Raw genomic sequence first — 17,486 nt, 5'->3', positions numbered from 1 at the left:
TTTCAGATCCTCCAGGACCACCTTCAAATGCACATGTCACTGATACTACCAAGAAATCTGCTTCTTTAGCATGGGGCAAGCCTCATTATGATGGTGGACTTGAAATCACTGGCTACATTGTAGAGCATCAACAAGTAGGAGAGGAAACTTGGACTAAAGATACAACAGGAACAGCCCTGAGAATCACTAAGTTTGTTGTCCCTGATCTTCAGACTAAAGAAAAATACAACTTTAGGATCAGTGCCATCAATGATGCAGGCGTTGGGGAGCCAGCAGTGATTCCAAATGTTGAAATTGTAGAACGGGAAATGGCTCCTGATTTTGAACTAGATGCTGAACTTCGAAAAACACTTGTTGTTAGAGCAGGGCTCAGTATTAGAATCTTTGTGCCAATTAAAGGTCGTCCTGCACCTGAAGTGACATGGACCAAAGATGATATCAACCTTAAAACCCGAGCCAATATCGAAAATACGGAATCATTTACTCTTCTGATTATCCCAGAATGTAACAGATACGACACCGGTAAATTTGTGATGACAATTGAAAATGCTGCAGGCAAGAAAAGTGGCTTTGTTAATGTCAGAGTCTTGGATACACCAGGGCCTGTTCTTAACCTGCGGCCTACGGACATTACAAAGGACAGTGTCACCCTGCACTGGGACCTCCCTCTGATAGATGGGGGCTCACGTATAACTAATTATATTGTAGAGAAACGTGAAGCAACACGGAAATCGTATTCCACGGCCACCACTAAATGCCATAAATGCACATATAAAGTTACTGGCCTGACTGAAGGATGTGAATACTTCTTCAGAGTGATGGCAGAAAACGAATATGGAATTGGTGAGCCAACAGAAACAGCGGAGCCTGTCAGAGCTTCCGAAGCACCATCACCACCAGACAGTCTTAATATTATGGACATAACTAAGAGCACAGTCAGCCTGGCATGGCCTAAACCAAAACACGACGGTGGCAGTAAGATCACTGGCTATGTGATTGAAGCCCAAAGAAAAGGCTCTGATCAATGGACCCACATCACAACTGTGAAGGGCTTAGAGTGTGTTGTCCGAAACCTAACTGAAGGGGAGGAATACACCTTCCAAGTGATGGCAGTGAACAGTGCTGGGAGAAGTGCCCCTCGAGAAAGCAGACCCGTCATCGTCAAGGAGCAGACGATGCTTCCAGAATTGGATCTCCGTGGCATTTACCAGAAATTGGTCATTGCCAGGGCTGGTGACAACATCAAAGTGGAAATTCCAGTACTTGGCAGACCAAAGCCCACAGTTACATGGAAAAAAGGAGAGCAGATTCTTAAACAGACACAAAGAGTTAATGTTGAAAATACTGCAACTTCAACCATCTTAAATATCAACGAATGCATAAGAAGTGATAGTGGGCCTTATCCGGTAACAGCAAGGAACATTGTAGGAGAGGTTGGTGATGTCATCACTGTTCAGGTCCATGATATCCCAGGACCACCTACTGGACCCATCAAATTTGATGAAGTTTCATCTGATTTTGTAACCTTCTCTTGGGAGCCACCTGAGAATGATGGAGGTGTACCAATAAGCAATTATGTAGTGGAAATGCGCCAGACTGATAGCACCACATGGGTCGAGTTAGCAACCACCGTTATCCGTACTACCTACAAAGCTACTCGTCTTATTACTGGAGTGGAATATCAATTCCGTGTAAAAGCCCAAAACAGATATGGAGTTGGACCAGGCATCACATCAGCATCTGTGGTTGCCAACTATCCATTTAAGGTCCCTGGGCCTCCTGGCACCCCACAGGTAACTGCAGTCACCAAGGATTCAATGACAATTAGCTGGCATGAGCCTCTTTCTGATGGGGGAAGCCCCATTTTAGGATATCATGTGGAAAGAAAAGAACGAAATGGTATTCTCTGGCAGACTGTGAGCAAAACATTAATACCAGGCAACATTTTCAAATCAACTGGACTTACAGATGGCGTAGCTTATGAATTCCGAGTAATTGCAGAAAACTTAGCAGGCAAAAGCAAGCCGAGCAAGCCATCGGAACCTATGTTTGCTTTGGATCCCATTGATCCACCTGGGAAACCGGTTCCCCTTAATATCACCAGACACACAGTAGCACTGAAGTGGGCTAAGCCTGAGTATACTGGAGGTTTCAAAATTACTAGTTATATAGTTGAAAAGAGAGACCTTCCTAACGGACGGTGGCTGAAGGCCAACTTCAGCAACATTTTGGAAAATGAATTTACAGTCAGTGGGCTAACGGAAGATGCTGCATATGAATTCCGTGTGATTGCCAAAAATGCTGCTGGTGCTGTGAGTCCACCGTCTGAGCCATCAGATGCTATAACATGCAGGGATGATATTGAGGCACCAAGAATAATGGTGGATATTAAATTCAAGGACACAGTTATATTAAAAGCAGGTGAAGCATTCAAGCTGGAAGCTGATGTTTCAGGCCGCCCACCTCCAACAATGGAATGGACAAAAGATGGGAAAGAGCTAGAAGGCACAGGAAAATTAGAAATTAAAATTGCAGATTTTTCTACGCATCTAATAAACAAGGATTCAGCAAGAAGAGACGGTGGTGCTTATATTTTAACAGCTACGAATCCTGGTGGTTTTGCCAAACACATTTTCAACGTCAAAGTTCTCGATAGACCAGGCCCACCTCAAGGACCTTTGGATGTGTCTGAGGTGACATCAGAAAAGTGTGTATTGTCTTGGTTACCTCCACTGGATGATGGAGGTGCCAAAATTGACCATTATATCGTGCAGAAACGGGAAACCAGTAGATTGGCATGGACAAATGTAGCCTCAGAAGTCCAACTGACAAAACTAAAGGTCACTAAACTTTTGAAAGGCAATGAATACATCTTCCGTGTCATGGCTGTAAATAAATACGGAGTTGGAGAGCCACTGGAATCAGAGCCCGTGCTTGCAGTAAATCCTTACGGACCTCCTGATCCACCCAAAAACCCTGAAGTTACAACTATTACTAAAGATTCAATGGTTGTCTGCTGGGGACATCCTGACTCTGATGGCGGAAGTGAAATCACCAATTACATTGTGGAACGACGTGATAAAGCCGGACAACGCTGGGTCAAATGCAACAAAAAAGCTCTTACTGACTTAAGATATAAAGTGTCTGGACTGACAGAAGGCCATGAATATGAGTTCAGAATTATGGCTGAAAACGCTGCTGGAATCAGTGCACCCAGTGCAACCAGTCCATTTTATAAAGCTTGTGACACTGTGTTTAAACCTGGCCCGCCAGGTAATCCACGTGTTCTAGATACAAGCAGATCATCCATCTCAATTGCTTGGAATAAACCTATCTATGATGGTGGTTCAGAAATCACTGGGTATATGGTTGAGATTGCCTTACCAGAGGAAGATGAATGGCAGATTGTCACTCCGCCAGCTGGGCTCAAGGCAACTTCTTATACCATTACCAATCTCATAGAGAATCAAGAATACAAAATCCGCATCTATGCCATGAATTCTGAAGGAATTGGGGAACCAGCGCTTGTTCCTGGAACTCCAAAAGCTGAAGAAAGGATGCTGCCTCCAGAGATTGAACTGGATGCTGACCTACGCAAAGTGGTTACTATAAGAGCCTGTTGCACCCTTAGACTGTTTGTTCCAATCAAAGGACGGCCTGCTCCCGAGGTGAAGTGGGCACGTGAACATGGAGAATCTTTAGATAAAGCTAGCATTGAATCCACAAGCTCTTACACCCTTCTTATCGTTGGAAATGTAAACAGATTCGACAGTGGCAAATACATATTAACTGTAGAAAATAGCTCAGGCAGCAAGTCCGCATTTGTCAACGTGAGAGTACTAGATACACCAGGTCCTCCGCAAAACCTGAAGATAAAGGAAGTTACTAAGACATCTGTCACACTGACGTGGGAACCTCCTCTCATCGATGGAGGTTCAAAAATAAAGAACTATATTGTTGAAAAGCGGGAATCAACAAGAAAAGCTTATTCAACCGTTGCAACAAATTGCCACAAGACCACTTGGAAGGTAGACCAGCTTCAAGAAGGCTGTAGTTACTACTTCAGGGTTCTGGCTGAAAATGAATATGGCATTGGCCTGCCTGCTGAAACTACAGAATCTGTTAAAGCATCAGAACGACCTCTTCCTCCAGGAAAAATCACTTTGATGGATGTCACAAGGAACAGTGTGTCCCTCTCTTGGGAGAAACCAGAGCATGATGGAGGCAGTCGAATTCTAGGCTACATTGTGGAGATGCAGAGCAAAGGCAGTGACAAATGGGTGACATGTGCCACAGTCAAAGTCACTGAAGCCACGATAACTGGATTAATTCAGGGTGAAGAATACTCTTTCCGTGTTTCTGCACAGAATGAAAAGGGTATTAGTGATCCTAGACAACTAAGTGTGCCAGTAATTGCTAAAGATCTCGTCATTCCACCGGCCTTCAAACTCCTGTTCAACACTTACACTGTACTGGCTGGTGAAGACTTAAAAATTGACGTTCCTTTCATCGGACGTCCTACCCCAACCGTAACATGGCATAAAGATACTGTACCACTGAGGCAGACAACTAGAGTGAATGCAGAAAGCACAGAAAACAATTCACTACTGACAATAAAGGAGGCCTGCCGGGAAGATGTTGGACATTATGTAGTCAAGCTGACGAACTCAGCTGGTGAAGCTACTGAAACCCTTAATGTTATTGTTCTTGACAAACCAGGACCTCCAACTGGACCAGTTAAAATGGATGAAGTGACAGCTGATAGTATTACTCTTTCCTGGGGCCCACCAAAGTATGATGGTGGAAGTTCTATCAATAATTACATTGTAGAGAAACGGGATACTTCCACAACCACCTGGCAAATTGTGTCAGCCACTGTTGCAAGGACAACAATAAAAGCTTGCAGATTAAAGACTGGATGTGAATATCAGTTTAGAATTGCAGCTGAAAATAGATATGGAAAGAGTACATATCTTACCTCTGAGCCTGTTGTAGCCCAGTATCCATTCAAAGTTCCTGGTCCTCCAGGAACACCATTCGTAACATCCTCTTCCAAGGACAGCATGGAAGTACAATGGAATGAGCCAGTTAGTGATGGAGGTAGCAAAGTCATTGGCTATCATATAGAACGCAAAGAAAGAAATAGCATCCTCTGGGTTAAGTTGAACAAAACACCTATTCCTCAAACCAAGTTTAAAGCAACTGGCCTTGAAGAAGGTATTGAATATGAATTTAGAGTCTCTGCAGAGAACATAGTGGGCATTGGCAAGCCAAGCAAAGTGTCAGAATGCTACGTGGCTCGTGACCCATGCGATCCACCAGGGCGGCCAGAGGCAGTCATTGTCACAAGGAATTCTGTGACTCTTCAGTGGAAGAAACCCGCCTATGATGGTGGAAGCAAAATCACTGGTTATATTGTTGAGAAGAAAGAACTACCTGAGGGCCGCTGGATGAAAGCCAGTTTTACAAATGTCATTGAGACACAGTTTGAAGTAACTGGCTTGGTTGAAGATCACAGATATGAGTTCCGAGTTATAGCTCGAAATGCTGCAGGAGTGTTTAGTGAGCCTTCAGAAAGCACAGGAGCGATAACAGCAAGAGATGAGATAGACCCACCACGAATAAGTATGGATCCAAAATTCAAGGACACAGTTGTACTTCACGCTGGTGAATCATTCAAGATTGATGCAGATATTTACGGCAAACCAATACCAACCATTCAGTGGATAAAAAATGATCGGGAGCTTTCAAGCACAGCTAGATTAGAAATAAAGAGCACTGATTTTGCTACCAGTCTCAGTGTAAAAGATGCAACGCGTGTTGATAGCGGAAATTATATTTTGACAGCCAAAAATGTTGCAGGAGAAAGATCGGTTACTGTGAATGTCAAAGTTCTTGATAGACCAGGGCCACCTGAAGGACCAGTTGCTATATCAGGAGTTACAGCAGAAAAATGCTCAATAGCTTGGAAACCCCCACTGCAAGATGGCGGCAGTGACATCATAAATTATATTGTGGAAAGGAGAGAGACCAGCCGCTTAGTTTGGACTGTGGTAGATGCCAATGTGCAAACTCTCAGCTGCAAGGTGACTAAACTTCTTGAAGGCAATGAATATATTTTCCGTATAATGGCTGTGAACAAATACGGTGTTGGTGAACCTCTAGAATCTGAACCAGTAATTGCTAAGAATCCATTTGTGGTGCCAGATGCACCAAAGGCTCCAGAAGTAACAACAGTGACCAAGGACTCAATGATTGTTGTATGGGAAAGGCCAGCATCTGATGGGGGTAGTGAAATACTTGGATATGTTCTCGAAAAACGAGATAAAGAGGGCATCAGATGGACAAGATGTCACAAGCGCCTGATTGGGGAGTTGCGCTTGAAAGTTACTGGACTCATAGAAAATCACAACTATGAATTCAGAGTCTCCGCCGAGAATGCTGCTGGACTTAGTGAGCCAAGCCCACCTTCCACTTACCAAAAGGCTTGTGATCCTGTTTATAAGCCAGGGCCTCCAAATAACCCCAAAGTCATAGATATTACCAGATCCTCAGTTTTCCTTTCGTGGAGCAAACCAATATATGATGGTGGCTGTGAAATCCAAGGATATATTGTTGAAAAATGTGATGTGAGTGTTGGTGAATGGACAATGTGCACTCCACCAACTGGAATCAATAAAACAAATATGGAAGTAGAGAAGCTGTTGGAAAAACATGAGTACAACTTCCGTATCTGTGCTGTTAATAAAGCTGGAGTTGGAGAACATGTTGATGTCCCTGGGCCTATAATAGTTGAAGAAAAATTGGAAGCACCAGACCTGGATCTTGATCTAGAACTAAGGAAAATTATAAATATAAGGGCAGGTGGCACCTTAAGGCTATTTGTGCCTATTAAAGGTCGTCCTACACCAGAAGTTAAATGGGGGAAAATGGATGGTGAGATCCGAGATGCAGCTATAATTGACGTCACTAGCAGCTTCACCTCTCTTGTTCTTGACAACGTCAACCGATACGACAGTGGAAAATATACTTTGACATTAGAAAACAGCAGTGGAACAAAGTCTGCCTTTGTTTCTGTGAGAGTCCTGGATACACCAAGTCCACCTGTGAACCTGAAAGTCACAGATATCACCAAAGATTCAGTATCAATTACATGGGAACCACCTTTGTTGGATGGGGGATCCAAAATAAAAAATTACATTGTTGAAAAACGTGAAGCCACAAGAAAATCGTATGCTGCTGTTGTAACGAATTGCCACAAGAATTCTTGGAAAATAGATCAACTCCAAGAAGGTTGCAGTTATTACTTTAGAGTCACAGCTGAGAACGAGTATGGTATCGGTCTGCCTGCCCGCACTGCTGATCCAGTTAAGGTGGCTGAAGTCCCACAACCTCCAGGGAAAATAACTGTGGATGACGTCACCAGGAACAGCGTCTCCCTGAGTTGGACAAAGCCTGAACACGATGGTGGCAGTAAAATCATTCAGTATATTGTAGAAATGCAAGCTAAACACAGTGATAAATGGTCAGAGTGTGCTCGAGTAAAAACCCTTGAAGCAGTAATTACCAACCTAACTCAAGGAGAAGAATATCTTTTTAGAGTGATTGCTGTAAATGAAAAGGGCAGAAGTGATCCTAGGTCCCTTGCAGTCCCAATAGTTGCTAAAGATCTGGTGATTGAGCCAGATGTAAGACCTGCATTCAACAGTTATAGTATACAGGTTGGCCAAGATTTGAAAATAGAAGTGCCAGTTTCTGGGCGTCCTAAACCAACTATTTCCTGGACTAAAGATGGTCTTCCACTAAAACAGACCACAAGAATCAATGTCACCGATTCAACTGACCTCACTGTCCTTAGCATTAAAGACACTCACAAGGATGACGGTGGACAGTATGGAATCACAGTTGCCAATGTTGTTGGCCAGAAAACAGCATCCATTGAAATTATAACTCTCGATAAGCCCGATCCTCCCAAAGGACCTGTTAAATTTGATGAAGTCAGTGCTGAAAGCATTACATTATCTTGGAACCCTCCGCTGTACACAGGAGGCTGCCAGATTACCAACTACATCGTTCAGAAAAGAGATACAACTACCACAGTGTGGGATACTGTTTCTGCCACTGTTGCCAGAACTACCCTCAAAGTGACCAAACTGAAAACGGGTACAGAATACCAATTCAGAATATTTGCTGAGAATAGATATGGACAGAGCTTTGCCTTGGAGTCTGAGCCAATTGTAGCTCAATATCCCTACAAAGAACCAGGTCCTCCAGGTACCCCATTTGTCACAGCCATTTCAAAAGATTCCATGGTTGTACAGTGGCATGAGCCAATTAATAATGGTGGAAGTCCAGTCATAGGTTACCACCTTGAAAGGAAAGAAAGAAATAGTATCTTGTGGACAAAAGTCAACAAAACTATTATTCATGACACCCAATTTAAAGCACTCAATCTTGAAGAGGGCATTGAATATGAATTCAGAGTTTATGCTGAAAACATTGTTGGTATAGGCAAAGCAAGCAAGACTTCTGAATGCTATGTAGCTAGAGATCCCTGTGACCCACCAGGAACTCCTGAAGCTATAATGGTCAAAAGAAATGAAATCACTTTACAGTGGACAAAACCTGTGTATGATGGTGGAAGTATGATTACGGGCTACATTGTAGAGAAACGTGACTTGCCTGAGGGTCGCTGGATGAAAGCCAGTTTCACAAATGTCACTGAAACTCAATTTACTGTATCTGGCCTTACTGAAGATCAAAGATACGAATTCAGAGTCATTGCAAAGAATGCAGCTGGTACAATAAGTAAGCCTTCTGACAGTACTGGACCAATAACTGCCAAGGATGAGGTTGAGCTCCCAAGAATTTCAATGGATCCAAAATTCAGAGACACGATTGTAGTAAATGCTGGAGAAACATTCAAACTTGAAGCCGATGTCCATGGAAAGCCCTTACCTACCATTGAATGGTTAAGAGGCGATAAAGAAGTTGAAGAATCTGCTAGATGTGAAATAAAGAACACAGACTTTAAAGCTTTACTTGTTATAAAGGATGCCATTAGAATTGATGGTGGACAGTATATTTTAAGAGCATCTAATGTTGCAGGGTCTAAGTCATTCCCAGTAAATGTAAAAGTTTTAGATAGACCAGGACCTCCAGAAGGGCCAGTCCAGGTTACTGGAGTCACTTCTGAAAAATGTACTTTAACTTGGTCTCCACCACTTCAAGATGGTGGCAGTGATATTTCTCACTATGTTGTTGAAAAGAGAGAAACCAGTCGACTTGCCTGGACTGTTGTGTCCTCAGAAGTTGTGACCAATTCTGTGAAAGTTACCAAACTCTTAGAAGGGAATGAATACATTTTCCGTATAATGGCTGTCAACAAATATGGCGTTGGAGAGCCTTTAGAATCGGCACCAGTACTAATGAAAAATCCATTTGTGCTACCTGGACCACCTAAAAACTTGGAAATCACAAACATTACCAAGGACTCAATGACAGTCTGCTGGAACCGTCCAGATAGTGATGGTGGAAGTGAGATTATTGGCTACATTGTAGAGAAAAGAGACAGAAGTGGCATTAGGTGGATAAAATGCAATAAACGCCGCATTACTGATTTGCGTCTAAGAGTCACAGGATTAACAGAAGATCACGAGTATGAATTCAGAGTCTCTGCAGAAAATGCCGCTGGTGTTGGTGAACCAAGTCCAGCTACAGTTTATTATAAGGCTTGTGATCCTGTGTTCAAACCTGGCCCACCCACCAATGCACACATTGTAGACACCACTAAAAATTCAATTACACTTGCCTGGGGTAAACCCATCTATGATGGTGGCAGTGAGATCCTGGGATACGTAGTAGAAATCTGTAAAGCAGAGGAAGACGAATGGCAAATAGTTACTCCACAGACTGGTCTGAGAGTCACTCGATATGAAATTTCAAAGCTCACCGAACATCAAGAGTATAGAATACGAGTTTGCGCCCTCAATAAAGTTGGTTTAGGTGAAACCGCAGAAATTCCTGGTACCGTGAAACCAGAAGATAAACTTGAAGCACCTGAACTTGACCTTGACTCTGAATTACGAAAAGGAATAGTTGTAAGAGCTGGTGGATCTGCCAGAATTCATATTCCATTCAAAGGTCGCCCAACACCTGAGATCACTTGGTCTCGAGAGGAAGGTGAATTCACAGATAAGGTTCAAATTGAAAAGGGATTAAATTATACCCAATTATCGATAGATAATTGTGATAGAAATGATGCTGGGAAATACATTCTCACACTGGAAAATAGCAGTGGAACCAAATCTGCTTTTGTAACTGTGAAAGTTCTTGACACTCCAGGACCACCACAGAATTTGGCAGTCAAGGAAGTGAGAAAAGATTCTGTCCTTCTGACATGGGAACCACCCATCATTGATGGGGGTGCAAAGATCAAGAACTATGTGATTGATAAACGTGAGTCCACCAGAAAAGCATATGCTAATGTAAGTAGTAAATGCAACAAAACAAGCTTTAAAGTTGAGAATCTTACAGAAGGAGCCACTTATTACTTTAGAGTCATGGCTGAAAATGAGTTTGGAGTCGGTGTTCCAGTGGAAACGGTTGATGCTGTGAAAGCTGCAGAGCCTCCTTCCCCACCAGGGAAAGTGACACTCACTGATGTATCCCAGACAAGTGCATCACTTATGTGGGAGAAACCTGAACATGATGGTGGTAGCAGAATCCTGGGCTATGTTGTTGAAATGCAGCCCAAAGGAACTGAAAAATGGAGTGTTGTGGCTGAATCGAAAGTCTGCAATGCAGTAGTTACTGGTTTGAGTTCTGGCCAAGAATACCAATTCCGTGTCAAGGCTTATAATGAGAAAGGAAAAAGCGACCCAAGAGTACTTGGTGTTCCTGTCATAGCCAAGGACTTGACTATACAGCCAAGTTTGAAGTTACCGTTTAATACGTATAGTGTGCAAGCTGGAGAAGATCTTAAAATCGAAATTCCAGTTATAGGGCGACCAAGACCTAAAGTTTCTTGGGTCAAAGATGGTGAGGCTCTGAAACAGACAACAAGAGTAAATGTTGATGAAACAGCTACCTCAACTATTTTGCACATTAAAGAAAGTAACAAAGATGACTTTGGAAAATATACCATCACAGCAACGAATAGTGCAGGCACAGCGACAGAAAATCTCAGCATTATCGTCTTAGAAAAGCCTGGACCTCCCATTGGACCAGTTCGGTTTGATGAAGTTAGTGCAGACTTTGTAGTCATATCTTGGGAACCTCCAGCTTATACTGGTGGCTGCCAAATAAGTAACTACATTGTAGAGAAGAGAGATACAACTACCACCACTTGGCAGACAGTATCAGCAACAGTTGCAAGGACAACAATTAAAATAACCAAACTCAAAACTGGCACTGAATACCAGTTTAGAATTTTTGCTGAAAACAGGTATGGAAAAAGCACTCCTCTAGATTCTAAACCGGTTGTTGTGCAATATCCGTTTAAAGAACCTGGGCCACCTGGAACTCCTTTTGTGACATCTGTCTCAAAAGACCAAATGTTTGTGCAGTGGCATGAGCCAGTTAATGATGGAGGTAGCAAAGTTATCGGCTATCATCTTGAACAGAAAGAAAAGAACAGCATTTTATGGATCAAATTAAATAAGACTCCTATTCAAGACACCAAGTTCAAAACAACTGGACTTGATGAGGGCCTTGAGTATGAGTTCAGAGTTTCTGCTGAAAACATTGTTGGCATTGGTAAGCCTAGCAAAGTATCTGAATGCTTTGTTGCTCGTGATCCATGTGACCCACCTGGTCGCCCGGAAGCCATTGTTATTACAAGAAACAGTGTTACACTGAAATGGAAGAAACCTGCCTATGATGGTGGTAGCAAAATAACAGGTTATATTGTAGAGAAGAAAGATCTACCTGATGGCCGTTGGATGAAAGCCAGTTTTACTAATGTATTAGAAACTGAATTTACAGTGAGTGGACTTGTAGAAAATGAAAGGTATGAATTTAGAGTAATTGCAAGAAATGCAGCTGACAACTTCAGTGAACCATCTGAAAGTACTGGTGCCATTACTGCAAGAGATGAAATTGATGCACCAGATGCCTCACTGGATCCAAAATATAAAGACATCATCATTGTCCGTGCAGGAGAGACTTTTGTTCTTGAAGCTGATATCCGCGGCAAACCTATTCCTGATATTGTTTGGTCAAAAGATGGAAAAGAGCTTGAAGAAACAGCTGCTAGGATGGAAATTAAATCCACTATTCAGAAAACAACACTTGTTGTCAAAGACTGTATACGGACTGATGGAGGACAATATATTCTAAAATTGAGTAATGTTGGTGGTACAAAATCTATACCAATCACCGTAAAGGTACTAGACAGGCCAGGGCCTCCTGAAGGTCCTCTAAAGGTCTCAGGGGTTACTGCTGAAAAATGTTACCTGGCATGGAACCCACCTTTACAAGATGGTGGTGCTAATATTTCACATTACATCATTGAAAAGAGAGAAACAAGCAGACTATCCTGGACCCAAGTTTCAACGGAGGTGCAGGCCTTAAACTACAAAGTCACTAAACTGCTTCCTGGTAATGAGTACATTTTCCGTGTCATGGCTGTGAATAAATACGGAATTGGTGAGCCCCTGGAATCTGAACCTGTGATAGCCTGTAATCCATATAAGCCACCAGGTCCTCCTTCAACGCCTGAAGTCTCAGCAATCACCAAAGATTCTATGGTAGTAACATGGACACGTCCAGTGGATGATGGAGGTGCTGAAATTGAGGGTTACATTCTTGAAAAACGAGATAAAGAAGGCATTAGATGGACCAAGTGCAACAAGAAAACACTAACAGATCTTCGATTCAGGGTAACTGGCCTAACTGAAGGCCATTCCTATGAATTCAGAGTTTCTGCAGAAAATGCAGCTGGTGTGGGCGAACCTAGTGAGCCATCTGTTTTCTATCGCGCATGTGATGTCTTGTATCCACCAGGTCCACCAAGCAATCCCAAAGTGACAGACACTTCCAGATCTTCTGTATCCCTGGCATGGAATAAACCAATTTATGATGGTGGCGCACCTGTTAAAGGTTATGTTGTTGAGGTCAAGGATGTTGCTGCTGATGAATGGACAACGTGCACGCCACCAACAGGGCTGCAAGCAAAACAGTTCACAGTGACCAAGCTTAAAGAAAATACTGAATATAACTTCCGTATCTGTGCCATTAATTCTGAAGGGGTCGGTGAACCTGCAACGATACCTGGCTCAGTCATTGCTCAGGAAAGGATAGAGCCACCAGAAATAGAACTTGATGCTGATCTCAGAAAGATGGTCATTCTACGTGCCAGCACTACTTTACGCTTATTTGTTACTATCAAAGGTAGACCACAACCTGAAGTTAAATGGGAAAAGGCTGAAGGCATTCTCACTGAGAGGGCCCAGATTGAAGTGACCAGCTCATATACAATGTTGGTGATTGATAATGTCACCAGATTTGATAGTGGTCGGTATAATTTGACATTAGAAAATAACAGTGGCTCCAAAACCGCTTTTGTTAATGTCAGAGTTCTTGACTCACCAAGTGCCCCTGTGAATTTGACTGTCAGAGAAGTGAAGAAAGACTCTGTGGTACTCTCTTGGGAGCCACCTCTTATTGATGGCGGAGCAAAGATTACAAACTACATTGTTGAAAAACGAGAAACTACGAGAAAAGCCTATGCTACTGTTACAAACAATTGCACTAAGAATACTTTTAAAATTGAAAATCTCCAAGAAGGATGTTCTTACTACTTCAGAGTCTTGGCTTCCAATGAGTATGGGATTGGTTTGCCAGCTGAAACAACTGAACCCGTTAAAGTGTCTGAACCACCCCTCCCACCTGGAAGAGTAACTCTTGTTGATGTGACACGCAATACAGCTACCATTAAGTGGGAGAAACCAGAAAGTGATGGTGGCAGCAAAATTACTGGTTATGTAGTTGAAATGCAGACTAAAGGAAGTGAAAAATGGAGCACTTGTACACAAGTTAAGACTCTGGAAGCTACTGTATCTGGTCTAACAGCAGGAGAAGAGTATGTCTTCAGGGTAGCTGCAGTTAACGAAAAAGGAAGAAGTGACCCTAGGCAACTTGGAGTGCCAGTAATTGCAAGAGATATTGAAATAAAGCCTTCAGTTGAACTTCCTTTCAATACTTACAATGTAAAGGCTGGAGAACAACTTAAGATTGATGTGCCATTTAAAGGAAGACCTCAAGCCACTATAAACTGGAAAAAGGATGGTCAGACTCTTAAAGAGACAACCAGGGTTAATGTTATTTCTACAAAGACTGTAACATCCCTATGTATTAAGGAAGCTTCAAGGGAAGATGTTGGAACCTATGAATTGTGTGTTTCAAACAGTGCTGGATCTACAACTGTTCCTATTACTGTAATTGTCCTTGACAGACCAGGACCTCCAGGACCTATACATATTGATGAGGTTAGTTGTGACAATGTCACTATTTCTTGGAATCCTCCAGAATATGATGGTGGCTGCCAAATTAGCAACTACATTGTTGAGAAGAGAGAAACCACTTCAACAACCTGGCAAGTAGTTTCACAAGCAGTTGCAAGAACATCCATTAAAATAGTCCGTCTGATAACAGGAAGTGAGTATCAGTTCCGCGTTTGTGCAGAAAACCGCTATGGAAAGAGTTCCTACAGTGACTCTTCAGCTGTTGTTGCACAGTATCCATTCAGTCCCCCAGGACCTCCTGGTACTCCGAAAGTTGTGCATGCCACAAAATCTACCATGACTGTAACCTGGCAAGTGCCAGTCAATGATGGAGGAAGTCGAGTCATTGGCTATCACCTTGAGTATAAAGAAAGAAGCAGTATTCTCTGGTCCAAAGCAAATAAAATTCCCATTGCTGATACTCAAATGAAAGTCTCCGGCCTTGATGAAGGACTGATGTATGAGTATCGTGTATATGCTGAGAATATTGCCGGAATTGGTAAATGTAGTAAATCTTGTGACCCAGTGCCAGCAAGAGATCCTTGTGATCCTCCTGGACAACCTGAAGTTACAAATATCACCAGAAAATCAGTGTCGCTTAAATGGTCTAAACCACGTTATGATGGTGGAGCTAAGATCACAGGCTACATTATTGAACGTAGAGAACTACCAGATGGCCGATGGCTAAAGTGCAATTTTACTAACATACAAGAAACATACTTTGAGGTAACTGAACTTACTGAAGACCAGCGTTATGAATTCCGGGTTTTTGCACGGAATGCTGCTGACTCAATTAGTGAACCATCTGAATCCACTGGACCTATTACAGTTAAAGATGATGTTGAGGCTCCAAGAATTATGATGGATGTCAAGTTCCGAGACGTTATTGTCATCAAAGCCGGAGAGGTCCTTAAGATAAATGCAGACATTGCAGGGCGACCTCTGCCAGTAATTTCATGGGCTAAAGATGGTAAAGAAATTGAAGAAAGAGCAAGAACAGAAATTGTCTCAACGGACTATAACACTTTGTTAACAGTTAAAGACTGTATAAGACGAGACACTGGGCAGTACGTACTAACCCTGAAAAATGTTGCAGGAACTCGTTCTATGGCAGTTAATTGCAAGGTCCTTGATAAGCCTGGCCCACCAGCAGGACCACTTGAAATAAATGGTCTCACGGCCGAGAAATGTTCCCTTTCCTGGGGACCACCCCAAGAAGATGGAGGTGCAGATATCGACTATTATATTGTAGAGAAAAGAGAAACAAGCCATCTTGCATGGACAATATGCGAAGGGGAATTAAGAACAACATCCTGTAAAGTAACCAAGCTACTCAAAGGCAATGAATACATATTTAGAGTGACTGGAGTTAATAAATACGGTGTTGGTGAGCCCCTTGAGAGTGTGGCTGTAAAGGCTCTGGATCCATTTACAGTTCCTAGTCCACCTACCTCTTTAGAAATTACATCTGTGACTAAGGATTTCATGACACTTTGCTGGTCCAGACCTGAAAGTGATGGTGGCAGTGACATTTCTGGATATATAATAGAAAGAAGAGAGAAAAACAGTCTACGATGGATACGTGTAAACAAAAAGCCAGTTTATGATCTGAGAGTGAAATCAACAGGACTTCGTGAAGGATGTGAATATGAGTATCGGGTTTATGCAGAAAACGCTGCTGGCTTAAGTCTTCCCAGTGAAACCTCTCCTTTGATTCGGGCAGAAGATCCAGTCTTCTTACCATCTCCTCCATCCAAACCCAAAATTGTGGACTCAGGCAAAACAAGCATAACTATTAGCTGGGTTAAGCCCTTGTTTGATGGTGGGGCCCCAGTAACTGGATACACTGTAGAATACAAAACATCTAATGAAACTGACTGGACGACTGCCATTCAGAGCTTGAGAGGCACCGAATATACAGTAAGTGGACTAACAACGGGAGCTGAATATGTTTTCAGAGTGAGATCTGTCAATAAGGTTGGTGCGAGTGATCCCAGTGATAACTCTGATCCTCAGATAGCAAAGGAAAGAGAAGAAGAACCTGTATTTGATCTTGACAGTGAAATGAAAAAGACCTTGATTGTCAAGGCCGGTGCTTCATTTACCATAACTGTACCTTTCCGCGGAAGACCAATACCCAATGTCTTGTGGAGTAAGTCGGACACTGATCTCCGCACTAGAGCTTATATTGATTCCACAGACTGCCGCACATCACTTACTATTGAAAATGCCAACAGGAATGATTCTGGAAAGTATACATTGACAATTCAGAATATTCTGAGCTCTGCTTCACTGACTTTAGTTGTCAAAGTTTTAGATACCCCTGGTCCTCCAGCCAATATTGTTGTACAAGATGTAACCAAAGAGTCTGCTGTGCTATCCTGGGATCTTCCTGAAAATGATGGTGGAGCCCCAGTGAAGAATTACCACATAGAAAAACGCGAGGCCAGTAAAAAAGCATGGGTCTCTGTGACCAACAACTGTAATCGTCTCTCCTACAAAGTTACCAACTTACAAGAAGGAGCTATTTATTACTTTAGAGTCTCTGGACAAAATGAATTTGGTGTTGGTGTACCAGCCGAAACGAAGGAAGGAGTAAAAATAACAGGTACGTTTTTAAGAGCAAAGAAAATCCACATATTCATATTAATTGTGATAGCATAAGCTATTCTTGTTGTTGTTGTTGTTGTTGTTGTTAAGTGCCATCAAGTCGATTCCGACCCATAGCGACCCTGTATAGGGTTTCCAAGGAGCAGCTGGTGAGCTTGAACCACCAAACTTGCAGTTCAAATGACTTTACAGTCTGACACATTAGACCACAGCGCCGCACGAGGACTCCAAGCCATTCTTCTTGTTGTTGTTGTTATGTGCCGTGGAGTCAGTCCCAACTCATAGCGACCCTGTACGGGGTTTCCGAGGCTGTACATCTTTATGGGAGCAGAAAGCCTCATCTTTCTCCCGTGGAACAGCTGGTAGTTTCAA

At 42.6% G+C, this 17,486-nt stretch overlaps 1 protein-coding gene across 1 annotated transcript in view; it reads left to right on the top strand.

Annotated features, from left to right (window-relative positions):
• LOC102841613 (titin-like) overlaps nt 1–17,486 on the top strand; it is a 305,333-nt gene that overhangs the window by 252,593 nt on the left and 35,254 nt on the right. The window contains exon 309 of the mRNA XM_006866702.1: nt 7–17,112. Within this exon, the coding sequence (XP_006866764.1) occupies nt 7–17,112 (17,106 nt within the window). The remainder of the gene's footprint in view (nt 1–6; nt 17,113–17,486) is intronic.

This window comes from Chrysochloris asiatica, unplaced genomic scaffold (genome assembly GCF_000296735.1).
Source record: "Chrysochloris asiatica unplaced genomic scaffold, ChrAsi1.0 scaffold00094, whole genome shotgun sequence".
In the NCBI taxonomy this organism is placed as follows: domain Eukaryota; kingdom Metazoa; phylum Chordata; class Mammalia; order Afrosoricida; family Chrysochloridae; genus Chrysochloris; species Chrysochloris asiatica.
This window is presented reverse-complemented; position numbering and strand designations above follow the sequence as displayed.